Here is a 25346-nt window from a genome sequence, read left to right as displayed (position 1 = left end):
ATATATATATATATATATATATATATATATATATATATATATATATATATATATATATATATATAATCCACACCGCTCCTTTGCTGACAAAACAAAACAAAAGCACGGATAATAATAGAAAAATAATAATCTCCTCAACTTTATTTGTATTATTTGTAGAGTGCTTTAAAACAGCTGACAGCTGAAAAAAAAGTGCTGAACAAGTCCTAGGAATAAGAAAAACACAGTAAAGGAATAAAATAGACCATGAAACTGTAAGATAAGGCAAAACTAAAAATGTGTTTAAGCTAAATAAACAAGGTCACAACAACTAAGTCCTGCCAGTCTTAAAAGCCAGTAAATAAAATTTAAAGTTTTTATAATATATGAGAAATCATCACCTCTGTTCTTTCTCAAAAAACTGCAAAACTTGAAAAGTTTTTTTTTTTCTTTTTCCCTAGCTAGCTAAATTATTCTTAAAAGTATTTAGGAAAAGTATTTATTAAAAGTATTTAGGAAGGGTATTTTGGATAGAATTATTTTAAAAGCAGAATATTATGATATATTGTTGCATGTAGGAAAAATTATTGTTTTAGTTTTAATGATATAATTCATGTTTTACAGTTTGTTTTCTTACTTTACTTATTTTTTTTCTTTTTTGTTGCTTTTTTTTTCATCATGGCTTAGAAATATTTAGAGATGGGTGAAGTTTCACTTTTTAATCAAGTAAAAAGTCTCAAGACAAAAAAAAAAAGACTTTGTAAAACCACTACTAAAGTACTGAGTAATTGCTGTTTCATAACATTTGATTTATAGTTTAAAACGATTTAATCAGTCAGTTATAAGAATATTCAGGTATTTTAAAGTGTATAATAACATTTAAAAGCTACAAATAACATGATTAAAATAAATTCAATCGGCAAAGACAGTTTTGTGAATCAAACATTTCAGCATGAACTATAAAATGGGTCATTACTGTACTGCATGTAATGCATATATGTCAGAAAAAGGATTAAGAATTTCCAATGACAATATTTACTGTTTACTCTATTTTCACCCGATCCCCAAATAGCTCAAGTTACTCCTGATGGGTAGAGTGACCTGAAATTTTACTCAAGTAAAGAGTAATGATATCCTCCCACGAACATTAATTTAGTAAATGTAATATAGACATCAAAGTACAGAAACAGATGGTTTTTCCAAAAAGTCATTTAAGTAATTGTACATGAGTAAATTTAAGGAGTTATTACCCACCTTTAATTATAACTGATACATTTTAGCACATGCTCTGAGCTTTTAACCATCATTCATTTACAACATTCATAACTAAAATAACATGTTTCTATTGTAACTTAGATAAAAAACAAACTTTTTTTGAAAGCATACTGCATTGTTATAAACTTACTATAAAGAATAATATTTAAAAGAAGCGTAATCTATGAATGTTTATGAGCATATGTGCGTAAACACAGGAGCAGGCTGGCAGGGCAGTGTTGTGTGCTGAATAGGTGCACAGTGTGTTGTTAAATTACTCTTTTCAAAGTGTAAACGATAGGCCTGCATTCTCTCAAAAGAGAAACAGCTTGTTAACACAGATTTTACTCTGTGACGAGCCTGGAGGCCATGAGATCCTCTCATGATGTCATTGTTTGCAGTCTAAACAAACAAGTCAGGTCTGTCATTGTGTGGCTCTACGAGTGTGGGTTTTTATCAGCCAAACCAAGGCTGTGGACAAAGATGACGTTATACTGGGAGTTAATGAATAACCTGGATGGGATTACATCACCTCTGGTTGGCCTCCAGTTGCTCCTTTTGTGTTTGCCTCACTCCATCATGGCTGATATGACTTTATTGAGCCGATCCAACATGCTTAAGTCATGTGTTTTGTTTAACAGCCTCACTGTATGTTCCTGCATCAACTCTATATAGATTAATTTCTTTTGAAATGATTAAAAAAGGTATCTCTTTTATCAGTTTTTATTGCTGGCTGTAAAAAAAAAAAACGCTCCAGTGAGGTCATCTGATGATTTTATTTGACTTTACAAGAAGGGAAAAGTGGAGGAAGCCTTTTCTATTTCCTCATTGCTCTCTCTGGGCAACTGGTAGCTGCATTCATGGTTCGCTTCTATTGATTATGTGCAGACGTTGTGTTAGATCTCTCAGATATGCACTGACAAAGCAATGTATGACTATCCTAGACGTCATAAGGCATGTCTAGTCAAACAAATCAGCTCAGCTGAATTTCTTTATGCAAAATGACATTTTACTCTGCATAGCAAATTCATGAGGCACGACTTATTCGGATCAAAGGGTTTGGGGATTGAAAAACAGCTTTATTTTAATAAAGTAATCTTGACTGACATGTAGCCTCAGTTTCTACACTTAAAGTGAGGAAAGAACACGAAAGAATAAAAGAAACATTAAAAAGAGATATGGTACAAAGAACGCCACTGTCGGTTGTGCAGGAGTATTTTGGCTACAGAGGGGAAGATGTTAACCAAAAACAGGCACCTCGTTGGTGATGCCTCTAAGCTGTTGCCATAACATGACAACATATGACAACATTTGTTTGACAGTTTTAAACAAACTTAAAAGCTCTTCAAGCGGGGGTTTCTTCTCAGCTTTGGAAAAAGTCTTGAAAAGCATGACATTAGATTTTATTATTCCCAGGTTTCAAAGAAGGAAAATTGCCTGTTAGTATAAGAACTTCAGTCCAGTTTTCACATTTCTGATTCTTTAAGCCATTCTTAGAGGCCCAGAAGCAAATAAATAAAAAGAAAATGTGAAATAGCATCTTTTGTATTAAATTAAAAGTATACTTAAGAATCTGGCTGTTTTAATTATCAGTGTCCCAGCATAACTTTTTTATTTCCAATACAACTGCAGCTTTGAGTATTGACCAATATTAATTTTCACCTGATACGATATCAGCACAAATCATACTTAGATTTATTATTACCTTTGTAGTGTGGAATGTTAGAAATGGCTTGAGCAATTGATATTACTCAAACAAAGAACTATAATCAACAACAGTGCGTATGAAAACAGTTAGGGATGAAACAGTTAATCGGATTAATCGTTTTTAATCGATTGTTGAAATAATTGGCAACTAGTTTAGTAATCGATTAATCGTTAACTGGAGTATAGAGACTGTAAAACATGCCTTTAGCTGAAAGTGCAGCCCACTTAGAGCAGTAATTATGTTACGTTGTAAGAAAATATGTACACATTTTGCATTTAAGAGTAAAGAAAAAATATTTTCGTCTGTCAATATGCTCTATCCAGGAAAAAAAAAATTTTTTTTTAGGGACCCTTTGGTTTTGCATTTTTTATTGGAAAAAATAATCAACAGATTAATTTATTTGCAAAATAATCGTTAGTTGCAGCTCTGAAAACAGCTAATCCATTTATCATTAACCGTTGTGCTACAATAACTTTGAACATAGCAGAGTGTTTCTATCAGCTTGATTACATCTGAGATTTTAGGTGCCACCATGTGAAGATGTTAGTTTGTCATGAGGAACGGCCTTAGAATGCTTGGTGTTGCTCCCTGTCTGGAGTTTTAAGGTCAGGATCATAACAATATTCTTGGCTTTTGTCCCCAAAAACTTAACAGAATCTTAAAGGAATAGTACACCCAAAACATGATTAGCCTTCGTTTTCTACTCACCCCCATGCTGAACAACACTCTGGAGTACTTTTTTGATATCTCAAATGCATCTGGAGATCTGGGAGGCTTCTTGCTGTCTGCTGACATTCAAATAATGGAGGTCTATGGTGCCCGAGGCAGAAAGGTCCATAAAAGTCCACAAAAAACGTGTCAATATTCCTCCATACTGCTCGTCCAATGTATTCCAAGTGTCCTGAGTGGGTAGCGTCCATAATTTACTCGAAATGAAGTCATTTAGAATGTTTTTAGAGCATAAACAGTAGTGTATAGGATTTCCTAAAAGTGCGTTCACGAGTCTACGGAAACCGCGGCAGACCAAACCAGATGAAAGTGCGCATTCAGCTCAGCAAAGAACTCATGCTCTTCCTCAACACTGAAGTCCTCAGACATTTTTCTTTGCCGAGCTGAATGCGCACTTTCATCTGGTTTGGTCTGCCGCGGTTTCCGTAGACTCGTGAACGCACTTTTAGGAAATCCTATACACTACTGTTTATGCTCTAAAAACATTCTAAATGACTTCGTTTCGAGTAAATTATGGACGCTACCCACTCAGGACACTTGGAATACATTGGACGAGCAGTATGGAGGAATATTGACACGTTTTTTGTGGACTTTTATGGACCTTTCTGCCTCGGGCACCATAGACCTCCATTATTTGAATGTCAGCAGACAGCAAGAAGCCTCCCAGATCTCCAGATGCATTGGAGATATCAAAAAAGTACTCCAGAGTGTTGTTCAGCATGGGGGTGAGTAGAAAATGAAGGCTAATCATGTTTTGGGTTTACTATTCCTTTAATAGTTTTCACCAATAAACACCTTTCAACATCTCTATTAATCTCTTGCTGTCGATTAACGTTTCTATTTTTTATATACCCATTTACTGAAATGTTTTAGTGTTTCTTTTATTTAGTTTTTTTGGGGGGAACAAGTTGGATTCAGTTACTAACCACCCTATTAAAATAAAGGGGTAAAAGTTTGTTTGCACACAGTGCATGAAAAAGATCCTCTTTCTGTCTCCCTGTTGTTAAAGGAAAATAAATGGTTTCTGTTTTATGCTTACCTATATCACAAAACACAGTCAGAAAACCAATATCTGTTGTCAGTTATATTCCTCAGCCTGGACAGGTCGCCAGTCCACCACAGGGTAACATACAGACCTACAAATATGCACACATACACTAACATCTAAGAGCAATGTAAATACGCCAATCAATCTAAAAATTCTATTTGTTAACTGGGAGCAAGCTGGAGTACCTGGAGAGAACAGGGAGAACAGGCAAACCCTACTCAGAAAGGATGAACTAGGGCTCAGCACTACTGTAGTTCAGTGCCGGTGTAAGGAAAGCCCTGTGTTTACAACTTGAAGCTTTCTCTCTCCTGTTCTTTTTTATGATAATTTAATTTATTAAGTGAAACCTGATGTTTGAATCAACCTGACCTATTATTGTCTTGTAATCCCTGTGTTTACACGTGATTGAAATGGCTGAATTCATTTAGTTTTACTGTTCTTTTTAGTTGTCAGTTGATATTAGCGCAGGGCTTTGTCAACCTTCATTATTTTAAGTGCTTTATAAATAGAGTTGGTGTGGTATATACTGCAGACTTTGTGTGGTATATACTGCAGACTTTGTTGTCTGGATATGTTTTCCTTAATAAATTTAATTCAAATTAAGAAAGCCTACTTTGTGTTTCCCCTTAACTTCCTGTTAGGAATTGTCAACTAATTTAGTAATTGATTAATCGTTAACTGGAGTGTAGAGCCTCTAAGGGATGCCTTTAGCTGACAGAGAAACCCACTCAGAGCAGTAATTACATCAAAATTGTAAAAGAAAATATGTAAACATTTTGCATTTAAGATTAAAAAAAGTTTTCTTCCATCAATATGCTCTTCTCAGAACTCCTCAGGTGGAAAAGTTTTAGTTTTGCCTGGTTTAAATTTGTAAAGCATCTTTTTCAATGAACCTTTGGCTATTTGATTATTAATTGATTAATTAAAAAATAATTGATTGTTCACTTTGCAAAATAATTGTTAGTTACAGCCCTAATTTGTACCCAGATTTCATTTTGATTTCAGTTAATAAGTATATGGAAGCCCCCTGATCTGATCCTTCAGACAGATTTAACTAGATCTAGTTTTTAAAACCTCTTTTAACTGAAATAATTTAAGATCCTTACAGTGTTGAGCTTGTTGAATGATACTGGTAATGCAGTAGCTGACCACACCTCACACAAATGATGATACCCAGGAGACTTAAGGTCACAGTGCTCGCTGGAAGCAAAGCAGTGTCGTATTAAAGAACGATCTGTGAGAGAAATCTAAAGTACATACAATATTTAGCAGCAGTATTACAGTTTGATATCCTAATATATGCAGAGCTAAAATATGACTCTAGTGGCAGAGTAGCTCATCTTCCATTTTGTCTTTTTATTCTTTTCTCCCCTTTCTTGTATCTTTGTCCAACGTCAGCATCATGCGATCAGCATCACTCTCCCTGTGCCCTCCATCACCTTAGTCTGCCTGTCAGTACGTGAGCCACAGACCCTGAACTGTTTTGCTCCTGCTTTATCCCTTCCTCTGTTGTTACATCTTTTTGGTCTCAACTTTGGTGTCACCTAATATTTCCTAAAATATAAAAGAGAGCCCAAAGAGATGGGTCGCTGAGTTGAGTGGGGATGTCGTAGATATTAGTCCCTCCCTTTTTCTTATTTCTCAAGCCATGGCTTCCTTTTGGCTCTTTTTCAATCTGGAGGATTGTCTAGAATGATGCAGAGCTTAGGTCTCTAACTACCACACATATAAAAAAAAAAATCCTGCTCACACTCCTCCCCCTCCCTATTTCTGTTCCCTGCACAAGAAGAAGAAAGAATGATAGAGAAGGAAGGAAGGAGGGATCCTGTGAGGAGAAAAATGGACAAGAGTCTGGGTGGGAGGGAGAGCAGTCGCCATTAGACATATGCAGAGTCAGATGCTATCCTCAGCAGCAGGGAGACTGAGAAACAGGGAAAAAGATTCCCGTCCCCAGGAGCTTTGCCGTTAGCTGCTCTGCTGAAGGTCTGCCTGCGATAGAAGGTATGAACATTACAGGTGATGGCTATGAGGAGCAGGTGGCTGTGTCTGCGAGGTGTTGCCGTTGCAGCAAGGCTTTCTGGTTATTCCTCGTTGTTATCCTAATGAAATCCAAGAACTTCAAAATAATTATGTTTATTCAGTAGTTGCTTTGAATGTTGCGTCTTTTTCATTTTGAGCGAATACAGACAGTCCTGGTTGAATGTGTTCCTCTATATTTAGTATACTGTGCTGTTCTGCAGCTGCTGTCTGAGGCATAAACAGTTTAGGAGTTTCCAGTCCAGTGTAATTGTCCACACATTGACTTATCTCGTCTATTTTCTGTAGCATTAGGCGTGTTACCAGGCAGCTGTAACACATGCACATTTAAGTTCATCCCTGGTTTCCAGACTGCAGATGATCTGGACCTTAATGTGGTTTTGTTGCCTCTGTTGTAAAGAGCGGTGCTGTAGCATCAGTTGTTACATCAGGGATAAGGACTTTAACAGCTTTAACTTCATCATATTTTGCAAAGGTTTTCTTTTTGCTTTAATGTTTTACCTTTTCTTTATGTTACAGTCAAAACCTTTAATTCATATTTAGGTTTCTAAGCTATAGAAACTGTAGATAAAGGTTACTATACTTTTAGGCAATTGGGGAACAGAATTAAACATGGCTTTCACTCTTTTTTCATTATTGATATCAGACAAGGATGGTGTTGATTTGTACATTGAGCTCTTCTTGAAGACAAGAACTGCAGTCACAGCTGTTCTTTGGGGCAAAATTTGCCAGATCTCTTTTTCTAAAAAGGTCAAACTCAGTTCCATTGTAGCTCTGGTTACATGTTTTGGGTCATCTTCCGACAGGAAAGTAGAAAGATGCTCTAGTTTAATCTCTTTTTTAGCTATGATTCTAGGATTACCTGTACTCCTCCCCACCCCTCCTCCAATAAGCTCTGAAGGAAAGGAACCCAAGCATGACACCGCCATGACACAGTTATGTTACGCCATGACATGTTAATGGGGGTGTTTAGCACCAGTTTTCTGTCAAATATAATAAAAAGTTCATATGTGGTCTCATGTGAGCAAAGGAGGTGTTTCTAAACATTTGCTCTGTTACCTTCTAGGCAAATGCCAAAACAAACTTTGTCTACTTTATTTTAGGATTAGCTTTTTTCTTGACTGTTTTTTTTTTTTTTTTTTTTGATTTTATGAAATATTACACTAGTGGCGTACAAAGCCAAGAATTTTTCTTTTTAGTAGATTCTCTCCCCTGGTATCTTGGCTGCTTCTCTGATCAATACTCTAACTGTCTACCACATCAACTTAGGTGCTTTTTAAGGCTTTATTCATTGTTTTCTGGGGTTATAACCCACTTATAACCCTTTTTTTGGCTCATCGTTGCATCTGACCGTTCTGCTGTGCTCCTTTGTTAACATGAAACTTTCTATTTACACATATCTGCTTATTAAGTGATTTTTGCATTTGATTAGTTGTGCTTAATTGTATAGGAATATATTTATACATTTATTTATTTTTTTACACTGCTCTGCCTTTTTTTGCCCTTGCATGTCTAAAAATATCCTCCGTTCACCTTGGACTGGTTGGGTTGCTAAGGGATCCTTCTCAGTAAAAAGCATCCTCTTCCTTTTTCTACTCTTTACGTGTAAAATTTTGCAAAGCAGATTTGAATTACCTTATCTTTCCCAACCAATGAAAAGGCATAATCAGGGCCTTTCTGGCTTCCCATTCAGTGGTGAAAACGACGACATGGAATAATTTTTTTTTTTCTGCTGCAAGTCAATTTAAAATGTTTAATTTTGTTTATTACTCTTCCCATTCCTAATCTATCTCTACATCTTGCATCTATCTTGCATCGCACCACGTTTGCATCAATAAATAAAACAACCTGGTACCGTTCAAACGCCGACCCTCTCATTCTTCACACCACAAATGATCTGAAGCATGCAGATTAATTTTGGGGTTTTTTTTTGGATCCCATGTATATCAACCTAAACTAATTGCACTTCAATTTTATTGTTATGTGTGTGGAATTGGAAGCACACATTGTTAAAGGTATAGTGGAGGATTTTCGCGAATTTTTGAAAAGACCCGCCCTCTCCACTATTAAAAAATGTACATGCACAACCCTGTACTCGCTCCCGAGAGGGAATAGCTAATAAATGCATGCGAGAGCGTGCACAAGCACATTTTTCCTCATGCACGCCCTGTTTAAAAGTTGCTGTTCTTATAGCTCATACAAGCTTACTTTGCCTGAACATCCGCCCTTACCCCTAAATTCCTCCATCACTATATAGAGTGGGGACTATATAGTGGACTCTATAGTGAGCTCCGTTAACTGATCGCTGTCTGGTAGCGACAGCCTATGGCGACAGTGGGCTGCTGTGACAGTAAATCTCATAATCCTTTGCAAGGAGAGCTCTATGCGCAAAGTATTGTGGGATATATCCGCCTCTTTTGAGGCATTTATTTTCTTCTCATACACTTCGTAGACACTTTTTCTCCAACGACCCTCGGCCATTTTCAAAGAACCGCAGTGAGATAGGTGAGCACAGTGAGAAAACTTTGCTCACCACAGATATACGCCTGAAAGTGCGCATGCGCCAAAAAAGGTAGCTAACGACAATTAAGGTCGTCCTCCATACCTTTAACCCCACAAACATAATTAATGATAGCATATTTGGTGGTAAATGTTAGGGGTGATGATGAGCATGAAGTAAAGGAGGTTGGAGATATTGGACAGGACATGTAGAAGGTTTATCGACGTTTATAAAAGCGCACACACACTATATGAGGATTTCACACAGGTCGTTAGCCTGTGTCCAGACCTGCTCTCTGAATTCCCCCAGCTTTATTTATCTCAGACTCAACGGTTTCCTGTTTCACGAGCTGCTTCTGAGGAGACCTGTGATCAGCAGCCACCAAACGAACACTCATACATGAACACACACCCGCGTTATATTGTTTTGACAGTCTAAATTAAGTTTGTGGCTTTTTTTTTCTTTTTGAAGTGATGTTCTTTCATATCCCGGCACTGAAAAGCGATCCTGTTGACTTTCAAGTCTTGAAATAACTCCCACTCATGTTTAGCATTGTGGTTATTTTTATAACCAAGAGACCTAAAAAGTGCTAATAAAAGTTGATATAAAAGATCTATATATAGATGATTATTCACACCTGTCTATGGAAGTGTTTGCGTAAAAGAGACATCTTTGTCACTCTGTAGCTGTTGACTGATCTTTATTTAATGTTTTGTTTGGACAAACATCCAAAATGACTGACTTGCAGTGTTTATGATCATCAGCTCATTTTCATCATTTAGCCATCACTTCTTCAGTAATTGCAAAGGAATAAAAATGTTTTTCTGATATTAATTGTATTTTGTCTTTTCTTCCTCTTCGTAGCCACCATGGATCTCTTGACGCTTGCTCTGGTGGTTCCCCCCCTCCACTGACCTCTCCTTCCTCATCTTCCCCATATCTCCACCTCCTCAGTTTCTCCCCTCTTCCTTTTTAACCCCATCCCTCGCAACCTCTCAGCCCGTCCTTACATCATGGCAGGGGAGAAAGGTCCTAACAAGCGGAGCGCCATGGACATCAAACGCCTGGCGAGTCTCATCCAGAGAGGGACGGGCCGCCTGCTGGTGATCGACAGCAGGACCTTTTCTGAGTACAACGCGTCGCACGTGCAAGGCGCGGTCAACGTCTGCTACTCCAAGTTGGTGAAAAGGCGACTGCAGCAGGATAAGGTGTCTGTTACCGAGTTGCTGCAGCCCAACTGCAAAGTGAAGGTGAGTTATAGCTACACCTCAGTTGATGCCACAGATTAGAAACCCTCATGGCAACAGGGTGGACACTATCTGTGACAAGTTCAAGCTTGTAGACGAGGGCGACACTGCTGAGATTTGGAGATCCCCCTCCCCCCAGCCCTGCTGGTAGCATCTTATAAAAGCTAAATAGTGAGGCTGATATCTCTGTATTGTTGTTTTTAAGGAATGTAATATTTCATTTTATTACTTCCTAAAAGACTATTAATGGTGCTGATTTCCTTTTTTTTTACTATAAAACATTAATTTCTTTCCATTAATACATCAAAGCAAATGTGCCTGTTAAAAGTAAAACCTTGTTGCTCTATTAATCAGAAATCTTCAAAGCTTACGGTTCTTCACCCATTTAATTAAAGCGAAAAACATCCAGTTTTTTCTTGTTTGACCTGCCAACCACTAATTAGAGTAGTTTAATGGAAATCATTTGCAGTAAAAAGGTTGCGGTGATTAAATGATTAGATTCCTCTTCTATCATCTCTAAAAGTTAACTTTTTGTCTTTTTTATCGGCTTATTTTGCGGGTTTTCTTCACTGTAGCAACAATAACAGAGTCGAGAAGATACAAAGGAAATGTCGGTGAATGTTTGTGAGGTTTATACAATCATTTGCTTGTCATCAACTTATTGATGCTTCTTTTCATTCTGTATCGGCACCAACTTCCATAATTTCTTGTCTTATTAAAATGTCGCAAAACCTGACGTATTAACTGAGTAGCTCCATTGCTGTTTGGTTTGTTTTGTTTATTTGGATTACAGTGAGCTTCTGGATCAGGCTCCCCTCTTTAAGCCTGCATCATATCGGGGCTATATTTGGCAGGCAGGCTTATTGTAGGTTTACTGCTTGTCAGTGGCCCTGAAAACGAATCCTCCTATTTTCCATGACTTCCTTCCCTGAATATGGCTGCCTTTAATTTGACCCATAGCCTGTCCAAATTTTTTTTCTATCTCAAACTGTAGGATGTTTTAGAGGGGAAACTTTAGCCGGAAGGGATGGGAAACTTGTTTGTCCTCCTCGTATAGTTAATACTTGCATGTAGTTCACAGCAGCCTGACAGGACTCAGTAAACATGACGACAAGTCACCAAAGGCAAATTCAGAGGTTCTTCCTGGTTCCTTGTGTTATTTTTAGGTTTTTAAGCCTGTTACACCCAGGAGTTTAGACAGGTGATGTAAATTTAGTTAGTAGGTGTGGCACAGAATGACACAAAATGGTTGTTGTTTTTGTTGTTTAACACTTGTGCTGCCGGGAGCAGAGCTTTGTTTGTGTAAAACATAATTAGGACACAATATAAAGACCTGATTGTAGTTTCCTGGATTTTTGTCTGATTCACAACTCAAAAACTCACCCTGCTAATCAAAGATCACAAACTAAGATTATTGAGAGAGCAGCACCAGGACACTGATGAAGACTCTTTCTAAAGGGAATTTACTAAAGCATTTATTTATGTGTTTAGAGCCTGCATGTATAGTTTTCACAAAAAAACTAAAGATTTGTATAACCTAAAATGTACAGATTAAAACAAATCCAGAATTGCTCATTGCTCACACAAATGCATTGCTTCAAATATTTGAGCTAATTTGTTATATGCATATACTGATATATTTGATTTATTTAGAATGCCTTGATGAACTCAGCTTCTCCTGCTCTCCCTCCTCAGTGAGAGGTTGTCTTTTTATTTAAATACTAATACTGCAGCTTTAAGTATTGGCTGGTGCTGCTATTGACCTGATACGATATCTGCATGAATCATATATAATCTAATCACTTTGTATGGGATGTTAGAAAAGGTTTAATCAAGTGATATAAGCAAACAACAATAGATATCAGCATAACTGGCCCCTTTATTATTAACCAATTGATTATGTAAGCCTGAAACATAAATGTAAGAATATTCTACAGTTGAATAGAATAAAAAATGATAAATTAGAAGATGGGAGATGTGTGCACGAGAAGTTTTGCACTTATCTGCAGTTTTTCCCACTTTAACCAGAAGCACAACCACACTGCACATAGCTACGACTCATGCAGCATAGCGTCTGCTGTTGTATTGCTCTATGTGAAGGATAGAAATACTCGAGTTGTGTGCTTTTGTTAGAGATTGTAAATGCAAGCCAAGAAAATATTATTTTTTGGCTGATATCGACCAATTTCCAAAATCAAAATCGAGTCAGAACATCCCTAGTTGTTTTTCCTTGCAGGACATATCCTGCAGCTCATATAGTTAAATTGACCTCCACCAGCAGATAATTGGGCTGCTGTGCATTTTTCAAGACAAGAAAATCAACATTGAGGAGAGCCCGACAGAAAGACCTGAAGGAGTTAAAACGTTCAGCAGCTGCAGAGATGTGATGTCAGATGTGTTGTGAATTTAGCTTGAGTTTCATTTCTCGGCTGCCAGCTTGATGTAGAGTGTGTTGGGTTCCTCTCTGAGTGAGGCAGATGTCACACTGTGGCACCCCGCGGAGCCATGCTTCCTCCTTTCTCTCACTTTCAGTCCCATGGTGGCTCAGTCTTTCTCTCTCTTTCAGCTGTAGTCTGCGGCCTCACCACACCATCCCATTCCTTCACTGCTTGTTTCCTCTCCCTGTCCAGTGTTGCCCCATGGTCAATTTGTTGTTATCCATTCCCCACCCCCTCAGTAAAGAGGATAAGGCTTGTGATTAATGCTAAAGCTGGATAAGGCTGGAACTAGCTGGGTGAGAAGGGCGGGACTGACAGACCCAGACTCCTTTGTTATAGGCTAAGCATGACATCATCTCTTTGTTCGTCCAGTGGCAGGCCACAGGTTGGGCACGTGCAGGCTCGCCATGTGGCGTCAGAGCCAGCTAACCCCTCGCACACAAATGCACACAATCCTCGCTTACCCTCACATGTCTCTGAGCATCCCCAGGAGCCGCCTCAGCCAACCAAGACACCATTGTGGCTCTTTGTTTCGGAAGTGAATGCAGGAAGCGGGAGAGAGCCATTGAGGGTATTCAGAGATGGGCTGCAGCCTCCGCCTCCTGCCCGGCCGCCTCTCGCCTTACATCCCATTGAGAACTAATAGGCTGCCTCCCCAAGGCGCTGCGCTCATACTCTTTTACTGAAGCTCTTGATTTTTAGCTTAAACCGAATAAACACGTTTGACCAGTGTAGCACCTGTTAAAACTATGTGCTGTTTTTGCCCATCACATCATATCTCCACATCCCCTCCTACTGTAGATTAATGCCTCGGTGAATGTAGGTCAGAGACAGCTGGAGACTATAGGTAACATTGTTGAGGACCAGAGTTGGGGATGCCATAGGCTTTGTAGGGTGGATCTCCCTCTGGTTCGCTCCAACAGGCTGGAAGCCGGGCAACTGGTTTCTTGGCTTAAGCCTGGATAATCTCCAATGCTGTGATGGGGCAGCCAGCTAGGCGATTCGACAAATGGACCAGAGGTTTTCCACTACTGCTGCAGCTCTGATGTGTGGAGGTCGAGCCTTCCTTTCTAATTGATTCGTTTCTTTTTTCCATGGTGGAATTATGAAGTTTCTTGAGGACGGGCAAATAAAAATTTTCCTATTCATTTGACATTTTGTCTATAAACGTTATGGTTTAGCCTACTGATAAAGTATTTTCAAATGTGTAAAATAGACTGGTATGACAACACATTTGAATCATAAAAGAAATATTAGCACTTATTGAAATATTTTGCTTACATTGAATAATTCTTCTATTGAACCGGAATAATGCACAATTTTTATCTGGATTTATTGATAAAGAAACCGTTTCTTATCTTACTGTTTAACTAACAGTAACTCTGGTTCTCTGATAAGTTCACTTATAGGTCAATGACATGGAAAATAAATAGTCTAAAAAATAAAGAGTCGAGCCGCTTCTCAGCCATATCAACAATAATCCGTAATGCACTAAAAGGCATCTCTCTAATACCTATAAATATGAATATCAGTGTGTTGTGGTCTGCGTTCTCAAAAATCAATATATGTTTGAGCACATCATTTTTGGAAAATTGGCCTATGAAAGTGTAACTGTAGGTCCGTGAGCCACCACCCAAGTGTCCCAATCAGCCGTCATCGCCTTCCCCGCCTGACGTCTGCCCGGTAAGACAGGCGGGAAGAAGCACGGTAAGACAGGTGGAGGGAAGCATACCGTCACCGGCTGGCTCCCTGCCTCCGTCCGCCAGGGTTCCCGGACCAGCCCTGTAGCTGAGGGCTCGGTTCAAGTGCCCGGTCCGGCACAGAAACCCACCCAAATCGGGTCACCCTACTGATAGTACATCTATGATATGACACAATAGAGATCCTGTCTTTGTTCCTAGTTGCTGGATTAGCTAAATGCTGTGCTAAACAAGTATTAATAAGTGACCAGTTCATGTATTTACGCAAAGAGGAAGATTACCATTCTTTCCACTGATGACACACACCCTATGTGAGGCTTATCCTCCTCTGAAATAGGGGGATTCATGTGACACATGATGGGAAGTCCAGAGTTGAATCAAGATTTAGCAAAAGGAAGAGAAAAACTGTTAACTAGTATTTATTCAGCACAAAGACATTTATATATGGAAAACACCACCAGACTCTTTTCTTTTTCTAATTTTCTTCCCTATTGCTCTACAGACAAACCTATCCTGTAACTACCGGTACAATACAGTGATGGAATCACATGAGTCTTCAGTGTGTCATTCAGCTTGGCAGTAACAGCAGAACTGAGAACTTTTTTCTGGTGACTCATAGTGTGGATTTTTTCCCCAGATCACCCAGAGGGCAAACACTGGGAATTTTTCTGAAAGTTTCATTCACATTTCCTCTAAGCCTATAATATTATACCAGAGCTAGAAATGTAGCATATTAGCTTGGGTGAGCCAATCAATGAACGTTTGCTTTCGTGACTCCTCTGTTTAACATTTTCAACAACTTACTTCGATCCTGTTGATTTGTTTTGAGATATGTGAATATTGAATATAATTAGTTAAGGGTTTCAGGTTGGATTTTCATTCTTATCGCGTCTTTGTTGTATCTTTCCAGGGGTCACTAAGCACATCTCCAGCTGTCTTTGTTTCTAGAGGTGAAACTTTAGACACATTTTGACGTCCTTTTCAGGAACAAGCAAACACCCCTGATGTGCTTTAAATAACTTAACAACCAAAGAGTTATTCCCTATTCCATGAACTAAACCTAATATTCAACTTAATCCAGGTTGTTGGATTTTTTACTGTCTTTATGTCTCTATTTCAGCCTTTCCGTGTACAGTTTATCCTCTTGACTATAAATGTGCATCAGTTTTATCACACTGTATAAAACATAAAGGTGCCAGCTGTTGGAGCCAGTCACAGACATGAGGTGTTTATAGCAGAATATGTGACAAGGTTGTGAACTTATAGATGCAATGCAAGGAGAAATTGCTGCCTGCTGATTAATCGTACTAAATATAGGTCCTGCTGCGACTAAATGAGATGCACTTTTGTTGTGGTTCACATCTAAACCAAAATACCTTCTGATATTAATATTTTCCTGACTACAGAACTGTTATGGGAGGCAAGTGTGGAGATGTACGTGGGGGTAGTTGCTGAATAATCTATAAGACAGATACATTTGGTGTATTCCTTTGGGTCTTCTTGCTATTTTAATGTGTTCAATGTTTCCATCCATCCAACCGTCCGTCCGTCCATTCGTCAATCTATCCATCCGTCCATCTATTCTCTTTAAATTATTTGATATAAAGAACACAAGGGAAGCCCAGAAATCCTAACCTGGCAGTAGCCAGATTGATATGTGTAGAGTTGAGTTCTACGTTATCGATCTGGAATGGCTGCCGTTCAGTGTGTCCATGAAAAGGAGGGACATTTAGGACAATACTTCAAGCTTATTGGGTGATGCACCAGCCAGTAACCGCCTTCCATAATACTCCTTCAGCCAATCATAGCTGCGAATTGTGACATTTCTCATCTAAAAATGCACAAAGTGCTTCCCTTTGCTTCTTTTTTTGAAGAGACATTTTCTCTATTCAAGCTAAAACAGAGTCAATTGCGGTATCGACAGGTGAGTGTTTCAGCGTAGCCATGTTTGTTATGCCTCAGCATGGCCCTTCTGACTGTCTTCATTCCTACATGTCCCACCCCAAAAAAAACCCAAAAAACGCTACTGGTTTAGAGATGGACGTACTAGCGGGAGTCTTTGGAGAGGGATTTGTTGTGAGACTGAAAGCTCAGATCTCGTGACAATTCAGCTTGCAGTGGAAGGTTACAGAAATCCCTCTTCACAACAACTCTCTGATTGAAATTCAGATTTATCTAAAGATATAATAAAAGTAGAAGACCTATTAGTGTAATTGCGCTAGTCTTGCTGGGGTCTGCTGGGGTCTCTTGCCGACAGTATGTATCCCAAACAATACTCCCAAACAAAAGAGATCCCTGAGGGAATCTACTGTTGATTCACTCTGTTCTGCCTGTGATGGTGGAGTTGACTTTGACCTTAAGGTGGAGGCAATAGCCTGAAGTTGCCAGAGACCACATGACCTGCATAAACCAACAAAAATCCCTGAGGTTCTGAAACTAGACAACTGCTCCTACAGATTTGTCTTAACATCCTAACTTTGAGCCTTTGAGATGACTTAATGCCGATAATAAACATACCCTTCTTGTTTAGGTTATTTAAGGATGGAAAAGCCACACAGTAGTAGTTTTGGCACCTTCTACGCAATCCCTATGGGACCCCTTTGGGGGGCTGCAATCATCCCATGACCTCTTTTGCAACTTCGCAAAAAATATCAAAACAATCTATTTTCTCACCATTTTATATTTTATACTTTTCATTTTTTTTGCATTTACTTTAAACTTCCATTTTTAAATTAGCTGCAAAATGATAAAAAGGAACATGGAATTGGAGAGTGGATGGGAAGATGGATCAAAAGATTTGGCAACACAACCGTGAAGTCAGTATCAGAAGTACATTTGGGTCTGGTCATTTCCAGCATTAGAGTTGAATGTTTTTGGACTTCCTCTGCTAGCCCTGACTGAAATTAACAAAAGAGAAATGTATATTGTTGTAATACAATATTTCCTATACTGTGAAATGAAGTGTGTTGATTCTAATGTCATCTTATTTTCCAGACTGTGCATCAGGAATGTTGGGTCACTTTTAGGCTGTTTGAGCTGATATTGTGTACCAGGACAGCGTTTTTTCTCTTACTCACAAACATGCCCTCCTGCTCTGCTCTCACCCTTTCTCTAGTCACTACCACCACTGAAATGATGGGGAAAACGTGTTTCCCTTTCTTGTGCAAGCCCCAAACCTGATGTCATATTTCTACAATTCTTTTTATATTTTCTGTTTCCCCATCATCTATAGTTCATGATTTTTGTCTGTACAGACTGTCTCTACTTCAGAGCTTTGACAGTAAGGCCATACCTTGACTCTAACCTTGCCTCAGACCTTGTTATGTTTTATATTTCATAAAGCAGGGTCAATCTGGATCATGCACAGATCTTTCATTTCCTTTCTGTTTTCCTTTTCATCATCTGCATCTGTAAAGAACAGTAGAAAAATATCTCTCCCCTGTGACCACTCCTTAATTTGTGCCCACTGATGCCAGCTTCCAGTTCCTTTTAGACGAAGCCTGGATCCTGCAGGAACCTTGCATCCTGTGTGCAACTTTCATCCCTTTCTGTACTTCTCTCTCTTCACATCCAGCATTCCTTATGGTCCCTTTCCTGCCATTGCTTCCTTTTCTTTGTTGTTGTTTTCCTCCGTCTTGCTTTGGCATTCCTTGTTTACAGTCTCTGCAGAGTGCCTGCGTCAGTTCAGCGCAGGCTGAGCCAGCATTGTGATTCGCAGGGATGCTGTAGCACTGCAGTGGAAAGGATGTGAAACTTTACTGCAGTCCTACAGTCAAGCCCTTTCTCAGGTCGTTGGCCTCTTAGCGCTGCACCAAAATCTATCTTTATGTCACATTTAGCAGGATGTGTAACTTTCCAATGTCATTTAAAAAAAGACTGAGCACATGCATCACTGCTGGCCATCCGCAGGGTCAGACAATCACTCTAAATAGAAGCTACATAAAATGAGCTGACAGGTGTGGCATTTATTTTCTTGAACATTTATGCATTTTTGGAAAAGGTTGGATGAATTTTTTGTGATTTCAGTTTTATTTTCCTAAAATCGGAAATCTACCATATACTGGAGAAGAAGCTTAAGGTTACGTGTTCTTTATGTTTCCATTCACCTTTTTTGCTAATAGAAAACTACAGTTAAAAAAAAAAATCAGTATACAGTATATTTTTTATTTCATCTTTATTTTGACCAGTGTTCCCATTAAGATCCCAGATCTCAACATCACATTTATTACACCCTATTTTACTATTTTGTTCTTTATTTGCCTACTGCAATGCTGTTCATACACTGCAAGTTGCTATTCTATTTTATATTATACCTTTTTATAATACAAAGGCACAATATTATTATTTTTATAGATATTACTACATATTACATTCCTTTCTGTATTCTAAACTCTGCAATTAATATGTGTCTATATGTGTGTTTTAATTTGCCCTGGGCATGCATGTCCACTTAAAGGCTATTAATCCTTGAGATAAGATTCCTAAAATAGATCTGATCGCATTAGGACTATTTGCCAAATTAATCTTAGCTTAGTTAAAGTGAATACAGACAAAACAAAGAAAAGCACACAAAGATGAACCTGTTTATAGAAAAAGGCCTAAATGCACTAGGGAAGGCATTTTGGGAATAAGATTGATGCAATATTTGCCGATATCATAAAATCTGTCACTGTTGATCAAATTCAATTAGCAGGTCTGCAATTAGTATGAGCTGATCTTGTTATAACAATCTAAAACAATTATTAACATCTATATCAAGATAAAAAGAGATAAACTGTAGATCACATGTTCACATTCTGACACTGGGTGGATGTAGCTTATCCCAAAGATGAAAATGTGAATCGATATTTCTCCGTATTGCTGTAATTGAATTATTAAACATTTTATCAGTATATTAGTCACATATTGATTATTGTATTTACTTAGGATCGTATTTACACCTCTATTTATAGATAAATAGCCATTAATGTTTCTTTTTCACGAAGTGCTCATTTATTTTACTGCTGAAATATAAAACATAGAATTCAAATAGTTCTTCTACAGTATGGTTTATTTTAATATAAAATATTTTTTTTAAGTTAAATGCCTATTATGACTGCTTCCTCAATCACATCTCTGATCTAAGTTGAAGTCATTTAATGGAGAAATCTCCAGTTAAGGAGAAAATATGCAACTTAAGAAAAGCAAAGTTTATATTCCTCATGTCAGGGGAGCATTAGAGTCCTGGACTAGATTTTTTTATCTGTTTAGAGAATAAGGTCTAGTTAAACTGTACAGGTCGACCTTGTTTGGTCTGAATCGGCTACCTGGCTGTTTACATGACGTCTCTGCAATGAAGGCTTTATAAGCATGGATGTATTCCTGCACACTCAGGAGCGCAACATTTTAATCTTTTAAAGCTACAATAAATCTGCAGTTGTGGTGAAAACATGGTGGGCATGAATTACTGAAGTCTTGCACACTTTAGGAAATCCCCCTTCATCCTTTCTTTCCTCCCTACATGCTTCAGTTTTCTCACCCCTTGTGTTTTCCTATTGTCCTTTTCCACTTTTGTCTTAAATTTGCCTCATCTCCATCATCACTTCTCCTGCATCCATGCACGCCCTCCATCCCTTCAGCTTGCTGTGTTCCCTCCTCCTTCCTGTCCAGCGGTGGTTCAATGATGCAGTGATTCATAGCTGCAGTAGGCGCTGCCTTACTGTCATGTGACTAGAGCCTGCCTGACAACATGGATTTGGGGGGGGGGGCGTGCAGTCAGATGCACGTGCTCATCAGCACCCACCCAACCCCCCCCCTCCGTGCTGCCTTCCAAACCTTCCGAATGCATAGAAACGCCTCAGAGTACGCTCGTTTCCTCTCATCTTTTAAAAAATTCTCTATCAGCTGCAGAGGCGCTCTGCTTCCCAACCCGCCGTCATGCAGCCATATTGTTACGTCTGATATTAAAACCTCATATCTCAGCAGTTTAAAGATGATCCTTTCCACCCGCTTTATGCATTATTTATTACCCTGCTTTTATCTCCCTCTCTCCTCAAGCCAGTGTTTATTGTTATTACATCACCGACTCATGCTTTGTGAGTTCATTCACTTGTGCCATGTGAGAGTCAAAAGCTCCCCTCATTTACATTGCCTTCCATTCATGCCTTTCAACATTGCATCTCCTAGTTTAACAAAGAATAGTCAATACATTTAATATTAAAAAAGTTTTGAAAAATAAGAGTCTTAGCAGTGCTGTGTTCATGTGTCGATATGTTATAAAGCCATTATTTACTGGGAGTAAAGCTCCAGGTGTCTAATTTTTCTTTTTTTTTTTTTTTATAACTAACCCCATTTAGACCTGACAAGAAGCATCTCTGAACAGTAATTATTCTGGACTTTGAAAAACATTGGTGTCCTGTAAACATTTCCATTTGATCTCTGGCTCAGGGTTTCTGTTCTACTGGAAGATCAACCTCTCACTAAGGCTCAAGTAATTTTTAGTTTCTAATTCATTTTTCCCCCAGCTTTCCTTTGTTTTCTCTGTTCCATCCAACTTCTGATCAACCCTGACAAGCTGCTCTGTCCCTCCTGGAAATAATGTGTCCTCAAAGCATGGTGCCATTTCTTTCCCATTGAAGATGGCATTTCTAAAGTGATGCGCTGTGTCAGTTTTCTGATACACATAGTTTTGCACACGAGCTGCCTCTAAGCAGGAACACTTAGTTTACGTGCTTGCTGTGTTGGCTTATAAATCTAGATCTTGGGACGAGACTTCTAGTGTCTTTCTTTCTATGGTGATTATCGTATCAACACTTCTGGAGCACACACTGCACTGACCACATTATGATTTGTTTTCATCCATTTCACAATCATATGCTTATTTGTGTTAGTTTATCTCAGATGGTGGATAGCAAATATATTTATAACCCTTGAACTTTTCCGCATTTTATCACATTATGATCACAAACATTGATATATTTTATCAGAGTTTTAGTTTTATGTGAAAGTCTAAGTAGTATACAGTTGTGAAGTTCTTTCAAATACAAAAATGAAAAGGGGCATTCAGCCACCTTTTGTCGCTTCTTTGTTGAACCAACTTTAAGGATATACCTCTAGATGCTCTGAAAATCTAATGAATAATTTTTTTTGCATATTCTTTGGAAAACATCTTAATCTCAATTAGATTAGATGAAGCCTTTTTGAACATTAGCACAGGTTCTCGATTTGGTTTAGGTCGGTACTATGACTTGGCCATTCTAATACAGTTACATGTTTTGTTTAGAGCTCATTCCAGTTCAGCACTAGCTTTATATTTAGGGTTGTCGTCCTGCTGGAACGTGAACCTAATCTTAAGTGTTTTGTAGACTCATCTCCAAAATTGTCCTGTATTTGAATCAGACCATTTTCCCTGTCCCTGCTGGAGAGAAATACACCCCGAGCATGATGCTGCCACCACTATATCTGAAAGTGGGAATGATGTGTTTAGAAAAAATTGCAGTGGTAGGTCTCTACCACACATAACGTTTTACATTTTGGCCAAAATGTTTAATTTTGGTCCTGTCTGATCAAAGCATCTTCTTGCTCATGTTTGCTGTGTCAATGGTTTCTGACAAACTGCAAACAGGATTTCTGATGACTTGTTTTTAACAATGTTTTTCTTCTTTCCACACTTTAATAAATATCACATTTTTAACTGTTATCCTGTGGATAGATTCCCCCACCTGAGCGCTGGATCTGTGAAGTTTGTCCAGTGCCACCATGGGCCTCTTAGCTGGATGTTTGATCAATGCTCTCCTTGTTTAGCCTATAAGTGTAGGTGGACAGCCTTGGTAGGGTCACAGTTGTGCCATTCTTTTTCTATGTCCGAATGATGGATTGAACAGAGCTGTGTGAGATGCTCAAAGCTTGGGAAATCATTTCATGTCAGAGCCTAAATCTGCCTTAAAGGAATAGTACACCCAAAACATGATTAGCCTTCATTTTCTACTCACCCCCATGCTGAACAACACTCTGGAGTACTTTTTTTAAAAAACTTTTCCACAACCTTATCCCTGACCTGTCCAATGTGTTTCTTGGACTTCGTCATGCTAATTGCTCCCCAGCATTCTCCTCGCCAACCTCAAGCTGTCACAGATCAGCTGATCATCAGATCATCAGATTAGCAATCATCAACTTCTGAGGGAAACTGGTTGCAGTTTTATTTCAGTTTATTATTTGTAAAAAAAAAAATAAAAAAAAAATTTAATTATAATTTAATTTTCTTTCTACCTTAAAATTCTATACTATTTTATGGTGGTCTTCTAAAAATAAAATATATATGTGACCCAATGTGGAAAACTACAAAAGGTGTGAGTTGCAGGCCATTGCAACTGTGATAAACATGATTAAAGTGTGTTGTTTTAGCATGACAAAATGATATTTTTAATTGCCTTTAATCATCTGTTATCATCAGGGGGTATTCCTTTCATGGTTCAGAGGAATGACATAAGATAAGTTCCATCTACCCATAAGTTCCTCAGAAGTTCAGAGTTGCTGTCATATTTGCAGGCTCTAACTTCCTCGTTTGACATTGTCATATTTTCCACTCCATTAATAAGTAATCAACCTCTCTGTGTTGTTAATTCTCCCTGCAGGTGGAGCTGGGCAGAAAGCAGGAAGTGGTGGTTTACGACCAAAGTTCCAAAGAGGCAGGGCACCTGTCCAAAGACGGTTTTGTGCACATCCTCATGGGAAAGTTGGAGGGTACCTTCCATAAAGTCTCCCTGCTCACCGGTAAACACGACCATCTGAGTTATCACTGCTTGTGAATGTTGTGTGCTAAGCCAGTGGCATGATGGGGAAGTGAGTGAAAGAAACAAAGTGTTTAATATTTAGAGAAATGTCTTTTTTTGCCGCACACATCTCATGAACAGGTGCATTATTGCTGTTGCTCGGTTTAGCCAGCAGATGTCACTGACTGACACAGCAGAGTTTTTCCTTTTTTTTATATCAGTAGTTCCTAATTTCTTATAGCTGCATCAGAAGGATGAGATACAACAGTATGACGTGATGCAAAGCCTGTCTGATGGTCTTTGATGTTTAAGCTTCTCTGGAGGCGTCTACTTATGAAGCATTAATGCAGGAATGTGAACGATGATTTCCAATCCTTTGGTCTGACTAATTTCAGTTCCTTTATTGTCATAGTATCCACTAATTTACTACTGGACTACTGGACCTGCATTAATTATTCCTAATATGCTTTCTTATTTAACTTGATCTTTTTTGTGTTGGCTGCAGACATTGAAGAAGCAGCTAACAGCCAAATTCAGAATCAGAGGCTTATGAATTTGTTCCAAATGTGTCAATGCAGAAAGGAGAGTCTAATCTGCTTCTGCCAAGAGGATTTAAAAGAGACGGGCAGAAGCATACTGCTTTTGGTAAATACTGTATATGCTCTCATTTCCACATCTTCATTCTTTTCCTCTTCTCAGTTTGCTCCTTCTGCTGGGAGATTAGGGCTTTTTCATGAGTCATTCATAATTGCTAAGGATTGCCTCAAAGAACCTCAGGCTCCCAAATTATTCACTGTCACAGAGATGCACAGAGTGCCTGCTCTGTGTGTGAAAAGAAGGTGGGTTGTACACCCCTGTATGATGGTTTTGTCGCATATTACTTCAAGTTCTGTCAGAATTTCCCTCATCCTCCTCATTATCTCCACTGCTTGCTTATTTTATCGTCAGGAAGGGGAGAAAAAAAAAAAGAGTCACACCTTTTCCATTTCTGCCACTGCTTCTCTGCTGTTTCCACGACAACAAAGGCAGAAATAGTCCCCAGAAAGAAAGCCAGCCAATGGCGTGGGCTCCTGTTTGGGTGCTTGTGTTATTGGGGTCAGTGGAGATAGCAGCCAGAGTCTGCGTCTAGGTTTGCATGCAAGTGCATTGAGGGAGAAAACGGTCCGATTGTTGCATGCAGACGTGCTTTGTAACGTCACATGAGAAAAGTGCTGCAGTAACAGCTATGTGTCAGGATACTGCAGGGTTTTTTTTTTTTTTTGTGAAGGGATGAGGGTGCAAAAAACTAAGACAATGTAATGGAATTTCTTAGAAAACTTATGATTAAGACTTTTTATTGCCTGGCTATTTAAACCAAAACTTTTACATATTTTGACTTTTTAATATTATAAAAAAAAAAAAACCTTAATCTATTTTAATTTTCAGTTGACTGACTTGTGTAAAGCGGTCTATATTATCATCTAGTTGCTTATGCTTGTATAAGGATATTAACACCTTTAACATGCCTCATTTGTGCAGTTGAGCAGTCCAGCTATGTTGAACACCTGCTTCTCTTTAATGTCTTTGCTTTACTTTTGCTTGCCTTATCTGTAGCAGAGCACGATATCAATAACTGACAACAACCAGAAAGTCTGACACTAGTTAGAAGCAATGAAATCATACATACTGAAAAAAACAGATTCGGGGCCTCTATTGGATATGTTAAAGCATTTTTAGTTTAATGTTATGATTTCATGTAGGGCTGCAACTAACTAACATTTTGCAAAGAAAGCCAAAAATTTTACAAAGATTTTACAAAAATTAACCAGGTGAAACTTGAGGAGTTCTGATAAGGCATACTGACATAAATTTTTTTAAATCTTAGATGCAAAATGTTTATATATATATGTGTGTATATATATATATGTATATATATATATGTATATATATATATATATATATATATATATATATATA

General features: G+C 38.4%; 1 protein-coding gene across 4 annotated transcripts in view; it reads left to right on the top strand.

Moving 5' to 3' along the window:
- The window catches only part of dusp8 (dual specificity phosphatase 8), a 53780-nt gene that overhangs the window by 1275 nt on the left and 27159 nt on the right, over positions 1 to 25346 (top strand). For 2 of the 4 annotated variants that reach the window (XM_015382291.1, XM_015382289.1), the window contains exons 2-3: positions 10120 to 10505; positions 23253 to 23391. In XM_015382291.1, coding sequence (XP_015237777.1) covers positions 10269 to 10505; positions 23253 to 23391 — 376 coding nt within the window. In that variant the 5' untranslated portion in view covers positions 10120 to 10268. Of the gene's footprint in view, positions 1 to 6616; positions 6720 to 10119; positions 10506 to 23252; positions 23392 to 25346 lie in introns of those variants that run through there. The other 2 variants (XM_015382292.1, XM_015382293.1) reach the window with 2 other exon arrangements.

Source organism: Cyprinodon variegatus, unplaced genomic scaffold (assembly GCF_000732505.1).
Source record: "Cyprinodon variegatus isolate N-32 unplaced genomic scaffold, C_variegatus-1.0 Scaffold254, whole genome shotgun sequence".
Lineage (NCBI taxonomy): Eukaryota > Metazoa > Chordata > Actinopteri > Cyprinodontiformes > Cyprinodontidae > Cyprinodon > Cyprinodon variegatus.
This window is presented reverse-complemented; position numbering and strand designations above follow the sequence as displayed.